The 20,626-nt window shown below is 37.1% G+C and overlaps 1 protein-coding gene across 3 annotated transcripts in view; it reads left to right on the top strand.

Annotated features, from left to right (window-relative positions):
• The window catches only part of LOC129004906 (E3 SUMO-protein ligase EGR2-like), a 38,444-nt gene extending 24,137 nt beyond the window's left edge, over positions 1-14,307 (top strand). For all 3 annotated transcript variants that reach the window (XM_054433608.1, XM_054433607.1, XM_054433609.1), the window contains one exon: positions 10,004-14,307. In XM_054433608.1, the coding sequence (XP_054289583.1) occupies positions 10,190-11,806 (1,617 nt within the window). In that variant the 5' untranslated portion in view covers positions 10,004-10,189 and the 3' untranslated portion in view covers positions 11,807-14,307. The remainder of the gene's footprint in view (positions 1-10,003) is intronic.
• The last annotated feature ends 6,319 nt before the right edge of the window (positions 14,308-20,626 follow it).

Below are 20,626 nucleotides of genomic sequence, written 5' to 3'. Positions count from 1 at the left end.
TAAACCTGAGTGATATCATGTTTTCATCAGGCATAGTGTCGTTAAAATCAATTCTGAAAACACAAATTTTTAAATGATGGTTGTTGTTTGGTAAACAAACTAAAACAATTTTAAGACACTCAATTTATACTGGACTACACACCAATTCCAAGATACCTATAGCGACATGCAGTTCTCAATCTTCGCCCACACTTTCCCACAGTCTACTGTAGATGGTCCGATACGGGAGTCGGGAAAAGAAACAAAAGGGACAAGAGGTATACCCGGTGTCATAGTTTGTCTTGATAAACAAGATAATTAGAAGACTGTTATCAGCGATCGAGATCAGTCCGACTCCGGCGGCGACTCAAAGTAGGAATCCGACGAGGAGTCATCCCGTCAGGAATCCGACGAGACTCCCACGCAAATCCGGTCATCCGGGCCCCCATAAATCCGCCATCAAAAACAGTAACATTGCTTTTATTACCTCACCTCCGTGCTATTTCTCAGCCTATCTTGCGATTACTTCCACACTTTTTGCAATTAGCGTATCGTTTAATTACCGATTTATAGTTGTAATAAAATGTCAGCTGTGTCAATTTGTGGATTCTCGACTAATTTTATCTTTGAGTCTAATGGGTTTTGTTGCTAATGGTGTTATGTAGTAAAATCCGGAGTTTTTTTAAACAGATAAAGTAATTTTGCCGTTGGTAAAGTATGTAGTTTTAAGGACTCTTCCATATAATAAGTTCCATATAATATGAGTAGCCTATACGGTTATAGTATAAATGTAATCACATATAATATACACATTTCCAATTTCCATTTTGGGCAACATACAGTCTGATAACAATAAATAACGTTTTTAATAGTGATGTTTTAATTTTATGAAAAGGATTTTTTAATGGTTTTCTGTTTCTTAGGAATGAAGATGCATTTGTTACAATAACTCAGGATGATAGTTTGCCTCTGTAAAAATGGTATGGAACTTTTAATCACAAGTGTAACAACTACAAAAACGTAACCAACCATTGTTATATGCAGCCTTATATTGGCTACGCTGATTTTTTTGTATCTACGCTAATTGGACTTAAAAATAATGAATAAGAACCATCTTTAGCCAGCTGTCCACAAGCTTTCGACTCCCCTTAAGTTTTGTATATGTGGAGAATCGAAGCCGGGACTCTCTTATCGTGTAAACTACCAACTAGCTTAGTAAGCGACCAAAAATTGATACACAATCAAATTAAATTAATAAATCTCGTAAATATTTTAATTCTCACAGTTAGGCAAATTACGGGTGGATCACAAATTTGGGAGAAGGCTAAGTTTGTTGGGGTAGCCGGAAGGGGTGGTTTACCTCCCCCCACCCCCTTACGTCGCCTTGGTTACGTGCTACCGTAACGTATTGCGTAGTAGGCTTTTAACTTTGTCAATAGGTCAATAACCTCCTCGGAAATACACCCTTGTTTATTTTATCTCAGAAAGTTGTTTATAAACTTCAAATCACTTTCCTTGGGCATAATGTGTTTTTTATGTTAGAAGTTTTCTGCAAACGGAGTACGCTATAGTTCGATTTTTAAATATGGTTGTTCAATACATAGGATTCGTATGCTATCTATAGCATAGTCCATCATGATTCGTATGCAACTAAGGTTTTGGTTTTGAATAAAATGACAAATAATTCTATTATAAGAATTATCGAGGAGACTGATTGGCCAATCACATCTCTTCCTGTTTCCTTTCTGTTTCGAACCACAAACTAATTCTGTTCAAGCGTCATTTCAAAATCTTTTTTAGTTATTCACATTGATGTTTCTGCTTAAAATTTTTATTTTTTCAACGAAGTTCAAAATTACAGCACCGTATAATTGTTTAAGACGTACATTTTTAATGGTTTTCGATTTCCCGGTGCTACCAGTGTTTGTTTCAATAACACATCCAAAGTCCTAATTTAGCTTGCTACATGTATAGAAGGGTTCAGTAAGAGACGAGCAGCAGTATGTAAAAGACAGAAGAGAAAAATAAATAAATTCATTCGGTTCTATAAACACAAAACGTCCAATCCGTTTTGTCTGGGTAGCCGAGTGTTATAGTGCTCGCCTTCAAATCTGAAGGTCGCTGGTTCGAATCCAAACGAGTTACTTTCCAGACCCAGATGCTATTTGTCATTGGGCTATGAATTAATGCTAACGAAAAGGACGACGTTAGATAGTAACAAGACCAGGGTTTGAACCGTTTCCTTTCAAAGCTTAAAAAATGCCACTGGCGTAAAAACACAAAAACCGATCACCTTTGCTACCAGCAGCACGCTGAAGGCAGTTGTAGCTCGTGAAGGATGGGGGAGTCTAAAAGTGTGTGAAGGTTGAGCTGAGGTAAACCTGTCGCAGTTGGTTCACTGACCGCTTCTCGCGTCACAAAAAGCTCCTCTGGTAGTATTTACCTCAGCAACCTGTCTCTGCCTCTGCCTCCTCTACCGCCGCTACATTCCGTACTGAAGCTGCTCCAATTACACCCCTTTTGGGCTTCATACAGTCGCAGTTATGTTTATTAAAGTTTTTGTAACAAGTGGGGGAAAGTACATAGGTTTATAACGTGTGAGTTCACGTGAGTTTCATCGTCTGATATGATTGGATTTAGTGCAGGTCTTCTGTTCAGAAGATTTGGGTTGGAATCCCATCAATCACCAATATTTCATTTGCTTTGTTAGTGAGGTGTGGACCTCACATTGAGCTGTAGGTCTGACTATAGAATAAATATACACATTCGGGTGAGGAGAACCTTCTATGAATTGTAGATTACTCTTAAAAATACATTTTTATTACTTTATGAGTATTTGAGACGTTGGATATGAGATTTGTTTTGATAGTTATAAATTGAAACATTTATTGTACTCTAAATACCTTACTATGTGATTAAGTCCTTAAACCATGATGGAATAGAGTATGGAATTTGTTTTGTTCAATTCAGTAGGTTTTCGTATCAATTACCTTTCTAATAAATTAACTGGAAACTAAACTATCGATGAATTTGTTAAGAAGTCTTCAATTATTGGCCCCGTGTTTAATTTTAAGTGAACTTTTAACCCCTACATACTATTATTGGTCATACAAAATTATGTTCGTTTTTAATCTACCATTGCCCACAAAGATTTGAATTTATTAACTGAATTTTATTACAAATGGCCTCCAGAAAAAACGAAAGGTAAAAGTGTGCCGGAAATATCTTAATGTTACGAAGAATTTACAATTTAACGTCAACAGAATAATAAATTGCGTTCGTTATTATACGTGATTGTTGTTAGAATAGAACCTTAACAAAACTTTGGAATACGTAAGCATTATATCGACATGTTTCTCTTTTATCCTCAGACCGCTTCCTTGCTTATCTGAAAAAAGCCACTGTTTCCTTTAATGTGGCGACCTATACTTGAAACAACGTGGGAATCTTCTGGACAGTGAACAATAATATTTTAGATTTTTAAACTCTTAGGTTGTTTATAAGTATTACATCCAGATATGAACTATTTTAAACAATATAACTTGAATAATTTAAATCATTTGTTTTGTATACTAAAACAGGCTTGTTGCGGGGAATAACTAGGCTATTTATTTCAAAATTATTTGGATATATTTCTAAGCACACTACCAATTTATTTTCATAGCAAGTTTAATCCTATTACAATATCTAAACAAGCACTCACTATGGTGTGTACATACTTTTTTGCCAAAGCTAAATTGCAATATCTTTAATTTATATAAATAAGGTTGGCTACAAATTCAATAGTTTTTCTCTAGCAATGCATTTACTAATAAATATTAATTAATAACAAACTGACGATGATGCACTTCAATTTATGTTTTATTTAAGTAATAATGGTATTTTACTGTGCTATTTGGAAGTTATGGAGGACATATAATTGTATCATAATTTATTACATTTTAGATTCAATTTCTTTTATTATAATGTTTTATCATCATGATTGGTAATTAATGGATTACTATAGAATCTTGAAGACGAAAATCATTTTCACCAGGCAAATAATTGATAATTTAGTGGAAATATAGCCTACTCACTTTTAGAAACACCGTCAATTTATTCTCAAACAATATTTGCTTCACTGGTATACAAACTTCCCCCAACCAATTGTACATACAGATCACATGAAAGCGGAAGGAGAGCAAATCAACGCTAAAAGGCACGTGTAAACGGAGTTGCAAGTGGGTCAAATGAAGTGCAATAAAAATGCACCGATGCACTGCAGTGCAGTCGGTCGGAGCACACACAGCGTAGACTATCCTCTACAGCTGATCAATACATTATACCCCCATACCACCATACCCTTATATACCCCCAACCCTCCCAACCCCCAACTTCGTCACCATGCCTCGTGGACCCATCGATATTGCCACTTAATACTTCAAACGTTGCTCGCTCACTTTCAGAACATAGATTTGTGGAGTTTCGTTTTATCGTTTACAATTTTCATTGTAAATACTTATTAGTCCTTTCGCTTATGTTGATTTTTAACTGTTGGGTTATTCATATAATTTCTATACTCGTGGTTTTGATGGTAGGAATTTAAATGGAATTGGTTATAATTAGTATATCATCTACATGAAATTATTACTAGATGAATAAACAAATTTTCTACGTACAATGTATGGTGTTTATCTTTTAAATGTGGATTCTGTTTGTGTTTGTGTACTGTACAAAGAGGGACTTCTGTCTAAACACAAAGTTAGAGTAAAGTACAGTACTATATATCCTCCTATTCGAAAATATGTTCGGTAATACTTATTCCATAAACTTAAACAAAAATTATAACTTTTACACTAGAACCCTTGTTTGTTAGAAATTCTAACCATTATCATGATAAATCTCAATTAATGCTACTGTATCCTATGCTTTTATGCTATAATGTTGTTACTTATTCCATGATTTCGTTATCCACTGATATAAACCCATTGAACTTAGACATAGAAGGTTTGCCGATGCATGTGTTTACTCCTCTATCCCTTGTTTTAAAAGTTCAGGTTTAAGTCAGATACTTATTTTCCTGATCAATTTTTTTGGTCTTCTTCTCCTCTTCGTTTGTGTCAAAATCCTTAACAGAAACTAAGAGCTTGTCGAAACACATCTTCCTTCACCTAACAGCTAAGAATAATGATTATCAAAATACATTTGTCATATCCCTTTTTAGTCAACTAATGGATAGATTCTTGCTACAAAACATCCATAAGTATTAAAGCATATAAATATGATGTATTTTTAAGATTTCTGTCACTTAACGACCTCTTAACACTGAGATAGGTTTTCAAGGATATTTGTTTTTCTCCATATTTATTTCTGTTCTTCAACTGTCAAAAATAGTCTGAAACATGAAGTATAGACATCCATATCATATTTTTATCATATATATTTTATATTAAAATCCTGGAACTGCTAACAGATTGTTTAATAGTTTTCCGTCACCAAACGAGTCACAAACCTCTAAACCAGCTGATCCTTGTTGCATAATGGGTGGAAAGTTGTGGAACCATTGTCACTGTCACCTGCTGCGCTGTGGTGTGAGTTGAAAAATCGGTTGACAAAGCTCCCCGTTGCAAAACAGGCCCCGGTCAGGTTTGACTGTCGTGGCGCAAGGCCTATCGCGCCCATAGGTGTCGCTATTTTTATCGCTGTCGTTCTTTCAAAATGAGTTTTTAAATGGGAAAGATTTTGTGTTTCATAATAAATTACCGGGTGATTCCGGGTGGGGTTTTTTTGAATGCGGGAGTTAGATTTTGGAGGCTTGTGTTGATAAATCGATAATCGGCAAACGCTTGTATATGTGATAATGCATGGATATGTTATGGATGGTAATTTGGAGTGAAGCTCAAGTCCATATATCTAGTGAAGAAGCAAAGGACTCCATGGCGTTGCGTTTCCAAATAAAATACAAATAAAATAAAATGTTTTTGCCCATAAATGTACCTCAGGTAATTCTATTACTATACTAAAATCATCTCTATAGCACAACATTTTTGTATAGTCTATACGTCCCATCCTTCTGCTATATATTTTTACAACTAAATACCACGATCATTTTTTATAATTAAAACTTATAAACCTGGTATATATTTTAATATAAAATATCCTAGTTACATGTTACCTGCACTGTGAAAAGTTTTGCATCTTTATATAAATTACTAGCTGGCCCGACAGACGTCGTCCTGTCCTAATGTGGTTTTATGTCAATGCTCGTTCATTTTCAAGAAGAGCTCGTTTGCATGGCTCAATCACGTTCTGGTTGAAGTTCGTTCGCTACGCTCACTCACCTTTAGGTTGGAGAAGTTTTGCATCTTTATATAAATTATTATGAAATCTGAAGTATTTTGGTGCTCCGCCACAGTAAATTATACATTGGTTTACCTTAATAATACATACAATTCATGTTCGTTTTAGTTTATGATTCCATAAAAATTTTATTTTTTTGAACCATCGTTTAAAGGTCACATTCGATTTAGAAAAAAGTTAAAATACAGCTGCAGTGCTTATCAGCAATGCAGGCTTGTTTTGATTTAAAAGGTTATCTGTCAAATGTTTTGTTAAAACTCGTCTTACGACAACATGCGTCAATTCGCTAAAAACATTGATTAATGTTCAAGATTTTTATCAACATCCATTAAATTTCTCAAACAAAAGCGGTTCAAAGCTTCTGCGTACACCCGTGACCTGTCGGTTCCCAGGGAACCGGAGAACCGGTCAACTTTTCTATCAAAATAGTTGCTACAACGTCTAAACGATACACCCGCTTGTTTGATGACTCCGCGTCAATTATTTCGCCAACAAATGAGCCGCTTGACAAGTTTGATTTGCATAAAACAAAATGCCGAATTATGATAATGCTCAGTCCGTAAGCCAGTGTCCATTAGCAGGTGGTAGGTGGTGTGGCGGGAAGATAGGAGTTAGTTTGACAGGCCGCCACCCACCGCGCCACAGTGCTAATTGAGGACCTACTCACACTCGGCCAGTGCCACTCTAATGGAATATGCCCGTAATTAAAACTAAACACTACCTGGCCAGATTTACGTGTCACATAAGAAGCCTGTTGTTTGCCGCCGTGCCGACCAAATTGACCGGTTTCCAAGAAATTCCCACTTTTTGGGAATTCAAATGGGAATGGGACTGTCGTAAAGATATCCTTTAACCCCTTAAAATGCACAACTATGTTACTGTATATACAATTTTAAATATAATTACATACGAAGGAGCATAAATTGCTTAAACTACTTTATTTATAATTCTTATGAACAGGTTCTTATCTAGGAATGCAATACAAATAACCGCCTCGAGATAAGACTTACCCGCATGTATAGTTCCGTTCAATATTTTACTGCATCTTAAGGCGATACGTAACGGGATAATTGGAACTGGTTCTAGATCAGTAATAATTCTAATTAACTCTTGTGAATCTTCGCGTTTCACCACACGACACTAACATCTGCTGTGGAAACCGGAGGAATTCAGCAAATCAAATAATTACAGAGGAAGATACAACTCTGGGCCGGGAGCGGTTAACTGGCCCCAGCTGTCGTGTATCTGAGGGTGTGAAATTCATTTGGTCCGCTCAAACCAGAGGCGTGGAGATTAACACTGGGCTTAATTACACTCATGACATGCTAAATATGACGGCAGTTTGTTTCTGGCGAACGTGATAGTATTTGATTGCACTGTTGGAAAAGATGGAATTATATTGACGATTTCTTTGAAAAAATGATGTTAAGCAAGTGGTGGATTAAAAAAAGTATTAGTACAAGCTTATGGTAATGGATGAATTGCACTTAGCAACTAGTTACCGCTTAGAAGTGGAGAAAAATTCATACTCCATCGACAAGTTACCACTAGGAGTTTTCTGCTAAACATCGTTCGTCGAGGAGCGTAGAAACTAGTTTCAAAATCAGATATTTAAAAAATTTTCAATTATCAAATGGCTTTGATACCATACCGGTAATCAAGTATTACAAGTTACATAGAGATGATGATTCAAAATAAGTTGTGTTCGTTGTACTTTACGCAATTTTATGGACACTATTTGTTATACAAATCAAAATTACATTATCTTTGGCTGAAGCAATATATATCAAAGAATCCTCCTTATAATTTCGTAGTATTATTAAAACCTCATCTAAAGTAGTCTCCGAATATTAGGATTAGAGTAAACAACAGCATTAGCTCGTACAGATTATTCCTAGTATCCCCACCAATTAAATCCTTGTTAGCTGCTGAGGATCAAGATCTGAGTAGGACGACGTGTAAAGTCGCCTCTTTTCCAATTAACGAGTCGCATTTCATCTTCCAGGTAGGATTAAACACAGCTTAATCCAACGCAAACCTCTTACAATACGGTAACAAGATGATTCCAATAGGTTCGCGACCAGTAGGAAGAAAGCTGGTAAAGCAGCTTAAAGCACAAACAAGCATCAAACCTCAGTTGCCATGACAACGAACACGCGGACGGTTGAAGATAAACACATCTCTTGAAGAAAATGGAGCGTCTTCCACGGCTGCTTGGTAGAACTGAATATGATCCAAAATAAATCACACCCCATCATAATCATCAAACACTTCAGTTGTTTAATTACTGTATACGAAAATTGTAGTTTTTGTTATTTAAATGCTTTAACTCATACCTAATCTCAATTCTAGTACATTGGGTTGAAATTAAATTCCAACAGGTTGATAAAGACAATACACGATTAGGATGTGTACCTACACTATGACCAACTCTTAAAAAATCGTTGGTGTAGGTCAATAGAAAAAAGATAAAAACATGTAAGCTAAATAAATCAATGAATGGTCACAATTTATTGTTTTGTCAGGCTTTTGAATACGATATTTTTAGGAAAATACACAAAAACACCGGTAACGGTTAGTATTATACCGCCGAGTAACTACTGTAATTGAGTCTCCGATAGCGTAATTCCTTTTTGCTCTGTAGTAGAACCATCACATTAAAGAGAAACGCGGGAGTGTCTGGGGTAACCTACATTATCTATCTGTATTTTCCTTGTCAGCTCTACCATTTATTGCAAATCTTACGTCTAAGCCACATTGAAATCATGCATCATGCATTGAGCGAACAGTTACCGACTCATTTAGTACATTTAGTAGCTCGTTCTCTTGTAAATCACCGCCACTCCTCTGCAGGTTTGCGGATAACGTACCTGAGGGTACGACCGGGTTTATGGGGTTCATGCCCTGAACACTGGACGTGACTCTTCATAGAAGTATCACTAAGTAAGAAGCTCAACAAAGCGAGGTCGTAAGCCAAAGTTATTACGTTCCCGTTACTGGAAACTGTGCACAAAAGCAGTTCTTTCTTCACATATTGTTCCTTGTGATAAGTAGTGATGTGAGGTCTATTTGAACTGTTATCATGATAGAGAATATACACACTTCAGGAATAGTGAAAGGACTTTGAATTACTACGGATCATCGCCTGTATATATCTGAATATATTGCATGCATATGTTAAATTATGAGCAGAGAACAAAAATATATTGAACGCCATGCACACATTTTTAAAAGTCAGATACAGTTTCGCAACCATGATAGGCCTAATAAAAGTTGATCTTTGACTCTGTTGCCAGATAAAATGCGATAAAACTGCGTGCGATCTCTAATTGGGCCTCTTAAAGTAACGTTTTCGCTAATTTGTGATAATAACAGAGTTCACTAGTTTAAAAATTGGCTCTGTAAATTTGTCTTTCAAAAGGGAAGAACAACAAGGTAGAAAGTTTCATTATGAGATAGATAGGAAATTAACAAAACAATTTAAATCTGAAGTTTTTTATGCGCCGCATGAAATTAATTTAGTGTGGACGTAGACTATTCTTTTAAAATATGAGGATAAATCAATAATCGGAAAAGTTATAGCTGGTCTATTATTTTGGCTTAAGTTATTGCTGCGTGATATAATTTCCCTCTAATTTTATAGCATGTTATCGCTTTATATTCTAATGAATGCTTTCTATTGCAGGTGAAGATCGTGTGACGTTTGCTCAACAACAACTTCCACCGCAGACATCTTCGCCTCTATCCTAGTGCAGTTCTCGTGGTGTTCCGATGGCAGCGTGTGATGTGGTGCAGAGATGCTGAGGGGAGAGACAGCGGTGCCAGTGGACAGCAGGAGTAGGAGCCGGAGAGGAAGGAAGAGGCAGCGTCAATGCGCTGCGAGCTGCTGATGGCGATGGCAGAGGCCCATGTGCATCCCCACCATGTCAACAACAACAACAATAACCTGCCTTTCATCTCCTTCAAACAACGTAAGAGGAAGAGGATCAACGACGTAGTGGGCAAACTGGCCACCCAGGTGACTGTCAACAACAACAGTCCCCTCCACAACAACAATAACAACAACCCGACAACGGAGATCAAGGTGAAGCAGGAGTGCGTCGAGGCTCCGGCGCTCAAGACGCCCAAACAGATGGCTCCGCAGACCGTGTTCAGGTTCGACGGCCAGACCAGGCTGTCCGAGGGCGAGGACGAGGTAGAGGATGTGTTCAGCCCGGCGTCCTCGGCCAACAGGAGTCCTCACAGTTCCAACACGGACTCACCCAAAATCAGTTTCAGCCCGTTAAGGCTCAAAGACAGTAGTATAGACGAGGAGGCGGAAAGCGGGAGTGCAAGTACCCCTCCGCCTCCGAGAATACAAGTGAAACAGTTTCACGAACTACATACGGACGAGGAGGTGACACATGTCAGTCCTCAGCCGCGGTACCCGGGGTGTTCCTGCGCCCACTGTTCCTCCGGGGTGGGGATGCCTCCCCTACCTCACGATAGGTTTTACTCCGTGTCCCCGGTGTCCCCACTCACCCCCGCGTCCCCGGTGCCCGCCCCCGTGTACAGCTTCGAACGATACCTACATTCTAAGTACCTGCCGGACTATTTTAGACGGAGAAGTCACTCCGATTCGGATCTCCCCCTGTGGTTCGAAGCGAAAACGGAACGTACCGACAAGGACAAAACTCCAGAGAGAGGAACGGTTCTTCGGCAGCACGGAAAGTCCATCCCTCACCCACTGACTCTGACCCACCACGGGCAAGGTTCGTTGGAGTCGGATCACTCCACGCCACAAGACTCCCCGTTGGATCTCTCCATGAAGAGTCTCAGTAGTTCCGCGAGTGCGGACTCTCCTATCAGCGAGCCCAGCTTCATCCTGCCCCCACACCTTCTACCCTACGGCGTCCTTCCTCCTTGGGGCGCCGTCTCAGTACCTGTAGTCAAAGGTGACGTGGCGTCGCCTACGACGAAGGAGTCGGTCGCTGTCCGATACAACCTTGAAGTCTACCCAGTCGTCGAGGAGATGCCACCAGGCTCCGACGTGGCGTACGTCTGTCCTGTGTGTGGTCAGATGTTCAGTCTCCACGACCGCCTCGCCAAGCACATGGCGTCGAGACACAAGAGCAGGACGCAGAACAGCGACTCATCTTCTAAAGCTTATCTCTGCGAGGTGTGTAAACGATCGTTCGCCCGCAGCGACATGTTGACCAGGCACATGCGGCTCCACACAGGCGTCAAACCGTACACTTGCCGTGTTTGCGGACAAGTGTTCTCCAGGTCGGATCATCTGTCGACGCATCAACGGACTCACACCGGGGAGAAGCCGTACAAGTGTCCACAGTGTCCCTACGCGGCGTGTCGCAGAGACATGATCACGAGGCACATGAGGACTCACGCCCGCTACGAGCCAGGGGTCACGCCGGACCTGGACCACAGAGAGGAGGACTCGTCACCTGTAGAGAGCTCCTCACCCATGGACACCGCCAGGGAACTGGATTGAACCGTTCGAGGCGTCGATGTCGAGTAAACCAAAGAGCGTACGCACTTTCCCTTCGTGTATATTCTTCAAGCGATCTTCCAGCTGTTGTGCCATGTCGTGGATCCTTTAATTTATTCGTCCCTCGCGATGTTCTTAGAAACATCAGCTGCAGGACGGTTGGTGGTTTATTGTAGAGAGAGATGTATCTATAAATCTAATATATTGAAACCTTAGCTTTTCTAGTAAAGTGGGCGCTGGGCGTTCTGCAAGTGCCAATGTTTGGCCCTCGAAGCCTTGATCTGTGCCTCGTAGTATCTATTTAAAATATCAATAGTTATTTCTTCACTCTGAATAAATAACTACACTATCCTTATGATTACCTTTATGCTATTTAGGCAGTATTTTAAATCAAAGTTTCAATGAAAATTGTAAAGGGAATTTCCACATCGTTTGACACGTACAAATATTTAAATTTGCATCAACAAATACTGTTAACAGATCGTAGATCTTGATTTGTGATATTTAAAACAAACTAAACAAAAACCAATACAACAAGGAGTGGGAATAGAGTATTATAAGTATAATTCTGTAAACAAAAAGCAATTATTCAAAGTAATGAGGTTGTCTGACACCGTGGTGTTCAGTGAAGTACTACAATTTCTCTAGCGCCCGCCTGTCCTTAGATCTTCCATGTCAATGTAGGCGTAAAGTAGGGATCAGACCATGTTGGTTGTTACATGCTCAACTTGTTGATGTTGCTATGTTGGTGTTATATTGCTTTTCATGTTACACAGAAGAAATATTTTATATACATTATAGAAACCCGGGACCCATACAGAACTGTTGTTAGAGGCCGATTGTTATCAATGTTTTGTACTCTATGTACTAGTGCACTGTTACGTTCTTTTTATACATTTTATAGTTGTTTTGCATAGATTTATCGTTCAGCAGTTGTGTTTCCGTTTGCTTTTTAAGTAGGTTAGCTTTGGCCTAAATTTCTGTTACACCGTTATTGAGACCAGGGTCTGTGTTAGTCAGTGCTACATGGAAGTAGACTAGATATGTTTTGTATGTTACGCATCGCCAGTATATTGTCACGCGTCTGTTATGTTTCAAATTATTGCTAAAATAACAAAAGTGTTAATCTTCATATCTTTAAAACGTGTCATTTTGTATATGTCCAGTAATACTCAGAATGGTTGTGAGCTACAGGTATATTTCAGATATACCGTTTTCATAGTCAATGTATAGTTGGATATACCGTTCTCACGTAACACTTGTAAAGTAATCAAACATGACAAAACTAATAACTCATGGCCTACTCGATTCGTCGTTAATGTAATGTAAGACCATTAACACATAACTTATGTATAGTTTAACTCGATAGTCCTGGTTTACGGAAAAACGGACGAAAGTCTTTAAACATTGTGATATTAGTAGAAAGTGCAGCTGTTATTACATATCAGCTTTACCATAAGCTCGACTAGAATGAGCGAATGATAAATTTAAATTTTTTTATAAATCTGAATAGATAATTTTTCTCTGAAATTAACAACGTGCATATTTTTTCATTTACTGAAAATCAGTCAATATATCCATTTTGAGTTTTTAATCTGTACGCGCTCAAATATCTGTGACTTTCCTGATTAGACCTTTGACGGAGTTGCTTTGGTTGTTTTGTCGTGTCAATTACGGGTTAAATGTTTGCTTCTCCAATCAAATCTCAAATCCTGGACAAGGTTCCCCGGCCATTGGCGACAGTGATGTTTCTTTTCGTTTCCATTTTCCACGCTTTTGCTGACTTCTGTTTTCGTTGGGCATTATCCCTTCAGCCGATTCGATGTGCCACAAGGTAGTTTAGGGGTAAGTTATTTTGATAATTCTCTTTGTATTTATATGATTCGTGTAAATGTTGACGCCATTTTGTACTATATAAATTATTTTGTAATATTGTAACGTCATTATGAATGGAGCTAGTTGTATTCCTTTAACTGTTTGCCTCGTTTATTCCATCCCATCGAGATCTGTTTAGTTTTGAATATATTTTATTAGTTAATTGTGAGAATATTAAGTTGATGGCATTTATTGTTGTTGAAGTAAACGAGGCAAAGAGTGTATGTATCGTTATTTGTTAATTTATTGTGATGTTAAGACTAAGTCGGTAATCTGTTACTATTGTTCAGACCAGTGCAAGGAGATTTCAAACATTTCAGATTCACTTATCTCAAATAGACAAATCTAATGCTATTTTCCTAAGCCATTCCAATTTTTATTTGACTATAACAAGAAATCTCATATAATATGTTTACAATAGATTGTTTATAATTCATTTTCTTAAATCTTCTGCAGTATTTGTAATCCCCTTGGACAGCACTGACTCATTGTAAGCTTTCTTTTTCATATTTATTGATCATTAATACATTAAGTTATTTTCTCATGTCAAATGCTCAATATTCATCTCATTAAATAATCCTAACTGCAGATCTTTACAGTATCGGAAAATATTTTGAATAAACAATATTTGTCCAATTTACGTGTTGTTGTTTCACCTCAAACCCCTATTGGAGAGTGGAGTTGAAAATTGTTTAGCTATTTATAGTTAAAAGTTGTTCTGAAGTTTTTATTATGCTACTGTTGTTTATTAACAATGATTTTATTTTTTAAAGAATTTTTTAATTCATTTGCAATTACATGGTGAACAATAAAGGTAAATAAGTGAGACTAATTCAACTTCAGAAAAAAATCTGTCATGAAAAACTTTGGACTCCTCAAATAAACAGATAGTGTTGATAAGGGGCCATACTATATACTTACAATGGTAGATGAATCAATTGCTTAAGAATTGCCTTGAATACGATTTACATAGAATTTTGAACAAACGAATAGTGATCCAAATTAACTGTTCTTGAAGTAATTTACTTCTCATATTGCAAATGGAAATGTCTATCACACCATGTCTTTAAACAATTTAAAACAATTTTTGTTCTTATAACCTAAAAACTCTTCTAGTAAAAGACTAGGGTTAAGAATTCAAAAATACTGTACAGTAGAGCTGTACGTCTACTCATATAGGACATATAGAACATTTATAAATTTTAAATATTTAATCCTACATAAAAAATATCACAAAAAAGCGAATGAGGACAAACTACTCTAAATCATACATTCTACCTCCACCCAGGGAATAACATAGCAAGTGGGAAAATCATCTCAGATGAATCATCCTTATTCATAAGAAATCAAGAAAAATTACACACGGTGTTGAACATCTCGCACCGCGGGACGTCGGAGAGAGCGTGGGAGAGAAAGAAAGAGAGGAAGAGGAGTGAACAGGTAACTGGCAATAAATGGGAGCTATTCATATTGGGCGAGAGGAGAGCGGGGGACAAGGTAATAAAACTGGGGGCAAAGGTAAGGTCAGTGAAACAGGTGACAGCAACAATCCACCTACACTGTGTACAGTGCTGAGGTCACTTTCCAATCGTACACGCTGTAGCAATGATAGGGATAATACAAGGGGTTAGTGATAGAACGGTAAGTGGGCCAGGTTTTGAAAGGAATTATTCTGATTGTTCCGATAGGTTTGGTACGTATTATACCGACCACGTCGATAGATCGACTTCCAAATAACGTTTTTAGTGAGTTTGAATAACAGAATCCGCCTAACATAACCTAACCTAAGGTTTATTTTACCAATTTAAGTGTGGTCGGTATAATAAGTAAGTACCGGTTATTTTACAATAAGTGCAGTTTAGGTTGAGAAGTAGTAATTATATAGAACTGTCGTAGAGGTTCTGTTTGTCATAGATCGAAAAAACATTTTTGTGTACATATGTATAAATTGTGATAGGGCTCCGGAAAGTCTATCGTGAAGCAGATATTTCTTTTCACGTTTAAAGTGTAGCTGTAACAAGACAAAACGTTGTTGAATTGAACTTTTTAAAAGGCTGCGGCTTCTGCTATCAAATACACTATACTGTATTGTACACACGTTTCTCCAATAGTGTCCAAGTACGAGTTATGGTGAACTATTGCAAATATTATATCACATAAACTATCAAAGTATCTGAAAAGAAAGGAAGGAGAAAGGGTTATCCTTGAGAGTTTCTTTCAACTGTATTACTTTAAACACATTGATGAAATGCTTTCTACAGTATCGTGAGTTATTGATAAAACTTCCTGGTAGAGAATTGCATGATAGTTGTTTTCTTACTTCTTTTACTGCACTGTAACTATTCAATGGAATCTTCTATCTGGAGAACAAATATTAACTTTTTATTTTTATTTACACATCATAATTTTGTAATGTGACTGTCATTTAAGACAATATTTAATTTTTAATAGTGGTGTAACCATAACATAAATACAACAAAGTTATTTGACTAAGTGTATGTAATAGCTATTATATTTTAAACATAGACTGTGTTATAATCGAGATTTTGATGAATTAAAGTAACAAAGAACATAAGTGAATTATAAGGCACAACAAATTCTCTAAACGAATACAGCAAAAGTTATTGTTTTTAATTCTTCTTATGAGTAGGGAGGAGATCTAGTGAATTGTGTTTTAAAATCATATATAATTAATTTAGCTGGTACAGTATTTTACTCAACTAATTGAATTCGATAGTTGTGTATGGCACGAAATACATTTCCCAACCAATACCTACAGCCGCATTATCAGAAAAATATACTTTTTTGTTAAACGAATAACATCTTAGACTAATCAACACAAGCTATTAAGTTACTAATCGCAAGTTACTAAGGGAGTATGTTTTATCTACGATAATATCCAGCCAATGGCGATTTAGGAAAAAATCTAAGCCAAACAGCCTATTTAATAATTTATTGGATTCAAAATATTAACAATTATAATGTATTTAGGTATCCAGTACATTATTATACAGTAGTGTATCTTGAGTCGTAAGTGACTGAAATCTTACAAGATACCTAATAGGACGTTGATGAACGTTTAAAGATCAGCTTTCTTAATGCTTTCATGTTTGCTTCTTCTAAAGGTGTCATTGCGAATGTTTATCCAATATAGAGCAAACAAAAATATGGTACTTTCCTGTTAACGGAACACTCATTATTATCGATGATTTTTTCGATATATCGATACCTATTTTTGTTTTCCGATCCATTACAAATTGACAACTGATCTTGTTTAGGCTAACATAGTCATATACATAGTTATATGGATTAAGAAATGAAACTGTTCTAAGCTAACCTAACATAACCAACCAAACTTGCTGTACCATTTAAAAATTCCGTTTGATAACAGAAAAGGCAAGTTAAACACGGAATTTTTTAATGTTACAGCAAGTTTGGCTAGTTATGTTAGGTTATTTTTTTAGAACAGTTTCATTTCATTATTGTTTGTTGATACTGTTTGTTGCTGATTCATCGTAGTTGTCAGATGATATGTTTATTTAATTTGTTAATATCGATACATGGAGAAAAATCATCGATGATAAAGAATGATCCCTTTAACAGGAAAGTACCAAAAATATTTATACAAAATGTATTATATTCTCCGAATAGTTTGTCTGCTGACTCATCTACAATGATCAAATCCAAGTATAAATCCAAAGACATTCATGTATCCTTACTTTCCTCGTCACCTTTCGTCACCACCGGCTCGTGCCTAACGGACGACGCCTGTTCAATCTCCTCGTCTAGATCTGGTACAAGCGTGTTAAATACGTCCTGGAGGCACGCGGATCGCGGATGCAAGTTGGCTATTAGCGGACTCGTGTGGTCGCCGGTCGCAGTGCTCAGTGACCAGCTCCAGCCATTCCAGAATCCCCGGTAGCCGGAAATCGACCTCCTCCGCTGACTTAACGGCCGGTCTATCACCGTTTTACGGCAATCAGCTTCCTCTATAAAATCTAACAGCAGGCTACATTGACTTTTATATCTTGCGATGCACAAACGGTCAGCCGGAATGCGCTGGAAGAAATGAGCAGAATAAAGGATCTTGGTTGGATGGGTGGTGTTATTGAGCTTGGAGCTAATTAGTACTTCTTACAAGGCTAATTCTTTAAAAGGCAACTAAGCACTGGAATATTTAACTTTCCAACCGTTATTAAGGTATCTCGCTTTACGTTTTTGTACCGTAATATTAATACGATGATCATTAAGGAGTTGTATCAGAGTTCTCTGAGTGTTCCTCAGGGAATAAAAGTTTTTTCCTACATGTGGCCTTACTTTATACGTAAGGTCACATAGAGGAAAGGATCTTTCATCAAAAAGAGTAAATATTATATCATTAATGACTGCGAGAGTGAATTATCCAGTAGCCTACGTCAAAGGAAATTGTGATTTGAATTACACTTAACTAACACAAATCAAGCAATGTCCTAAGAGAATCTTCCCAAGCGGAATCGGATTTAATTAGTTTGGCAACATTAACAATTTATGTTTGCTATTTATACAGTTGAATGCACGTTCCCTGAAGTTAACAAAGGTCGCAGTTTGAATCAAACGTGTTACTTGAATGAAGAAACAAGATTTTGTTTTACAATTTTTGAATTTGGAATGTGATAAACAATTTCTTCTTCAAAATCTGTTTGTGTTTCTTTCTAAAGAACAAGTTATTAAAAAGAGACTAAACCATCTTAAAATCCTTTGAAGGTTTAATCAACCCCTGAATCAGAAGGATAAATAACATCCAACAAATCGCAAGTAAAATGCAAGCACGAATTGCAAGATGACATTTCCATTGTTAGATTAAGGGACAAGACTCGACAATCTATCTATATATATAATACGCTAAGCCGATTTTTGTAAACAGAACTCCTCCCTCATTTTTGGACCGATTTTGATGATTAAAGTGTCAAACTAATGGCCCTAATCTGTAGTTTTGCAAAGTGTTTTTAGATCTTTGATATCTTTATTTGTTTGGGCAGGATCTTCCATCAAAGTTGGGTTTTCTCCCATAAGATTAACATGGGGGAATCTAAATATTTAATTGGAAACTTTGTCTCCACTAATTTGAGAGAACGGCTGGGCGTAGAAACTTGGTAGAGGGGTCCAAAGAAAGGTCTTGGTCTGTAGATGAGTTATCAAAAGAAAAACTAAGTTAATTCGCTTAGGGCTCTGTCCCAGAAGCCTTTAAAGACCCATCCACAGATTTGTTTACATTTTGGCCATGTGGATAATTTTTAATGAAACAGCTGTTAATTTTAATATCTATCTATCTATATATTAATAGGCAAGCATGTTTCTTTAAAACCTTTTTTCTCAGCTCGTGTGCATCGTAGGGAAAATCTACGCATACCGTTAGAAAGCTATTTTCCTGTAGGTGTGCACAATCCCTTTATAAATTAAAATAGGCTCAAAGATAAGCACAAAAAATTAGTTTAAAAATTTGAAAAAATTAACATGGATTTTATGGGTTGCCATGCTGGTTACGAAATAACAACGAAATGTAAACAGAAAATCAAAACAAATGGAAGAAACTCAAATCACATGTTTTATTTACAGTGTGGGGAGAAAATAGAGAAGTCTGTACATTACATATTTTTGGTCGAGTTTCGACCACTGGACGACCTCTCGTTGTATTTTAAACAACACACATTTATTGGGAGTTAGAATTGTCCAAAAGAAGTATTTTCAATGTTATTTTCTGATTTTAAAATTGATTTTCTTCTGTATCATATCATTTGCATTATTTGTTGCCAATGAAGCCGCACGACCATATAATTGAGGAGGCCCCTAACAGTTCAAGAATAAAATCCAACTTTACTTCAAGTATATTCCACTACACCTAACATTCTGTAGAGAGATTATATTGACAACTTTATGTAATTGATAAGGCTGAGACAACTAACTGACATCTCCCATGTCAAGGAATTCCAGCTTTAACAGTAACCCCGCAACCAATTTCTCAAAACATTGCTAGAGAAATGTGCATAGGCAAATTTTGTGTGTGATTCATAGGCACAGAAGTACGATATGAACTGACACGACGTGACGAAGGAAAACTCAAACTTACACTGTAACGGATATACAGTACCTCTGTTTGAAGTTAGAACGTGTCTTCCCAACAAACAGATATTTTTTTCAAATAAAATCCTAGATTAATCTGCATTACACTGATGGAATCACGGAAGTGTTTAACTACAAAAGATCCACCAATACGATTTTAATACTGGTACCTATAAAGGTTCTTCCAAAGGAAGAGATACAAGATAATACAGTACAAGTTATATACAGTAATACAGTTATATACAGTATACAGTAGTTATATACATAGTTATATACAGTATATAAGTAATGCAGCACTTGGACTAATAGTATGGGAAATATTTTATTCATTGAATGATAAACCATATTTTGGTAACTAACGCAATTAATATCATTATTGTTTTTACACTTATTAATATTTAAACAATGCTAAATGCTCAAAATATGTATAATTTCACTCAATTTATTGCAGCAGATGAATTAGCGTACGCCTTGAAAGTAACCGTCGATTTCGACGCGTTTCACCTAGTGAAACCAATAATACTTGACCGAATGCCTTGCAACTAGAAGTGACAACATTGTCGGCTCGTGCCAAAGTCGCGCTCTGATTGGTGACATTAAACACTGTGATAAGTCGCCATAAGCGGTCATGGATCACCAGTCGCATTAGACACGGCTGACGAATCAACCCGCAGGCTACTGCATAGTGCATGGCTGTGTATCCGCTGCGGGATATTATGGGATAGTTTTACGGTTTGAGGGAAAGAATTACTGAATCGCTGAACTTCAACACCCACAAAGTGCATGGAAGGAGAATAGCTAGGTGAGTAGGTTGCATGGTTTTAGTCGGCATAGCCACGGACCTCGGTC

Source organism: Macrosteles quadrilineatus, unplaced genomic scaffold (genome assembly GCF_028750875.1).
Source record: "Macrosteles quadrilineatus isolate MER2022 unplaced genomic scaffold, UCM_ALF_1.0 Scaffold_12__1_contigs__length_5162894, whole genome shotgun sequence".
Lineage (NCBI taxonomy): Eukaryota > Metazoa > Arthropoda > Insecta > Hemiptera > Cicadellidae > Macrosteles > Macrosteles quadrilineatus.
The sequence above is the reverse complement of the archived record's forward strand: the minus strand, read 5'-3'. Positions and strand labels throughout refer to the sequence as shown.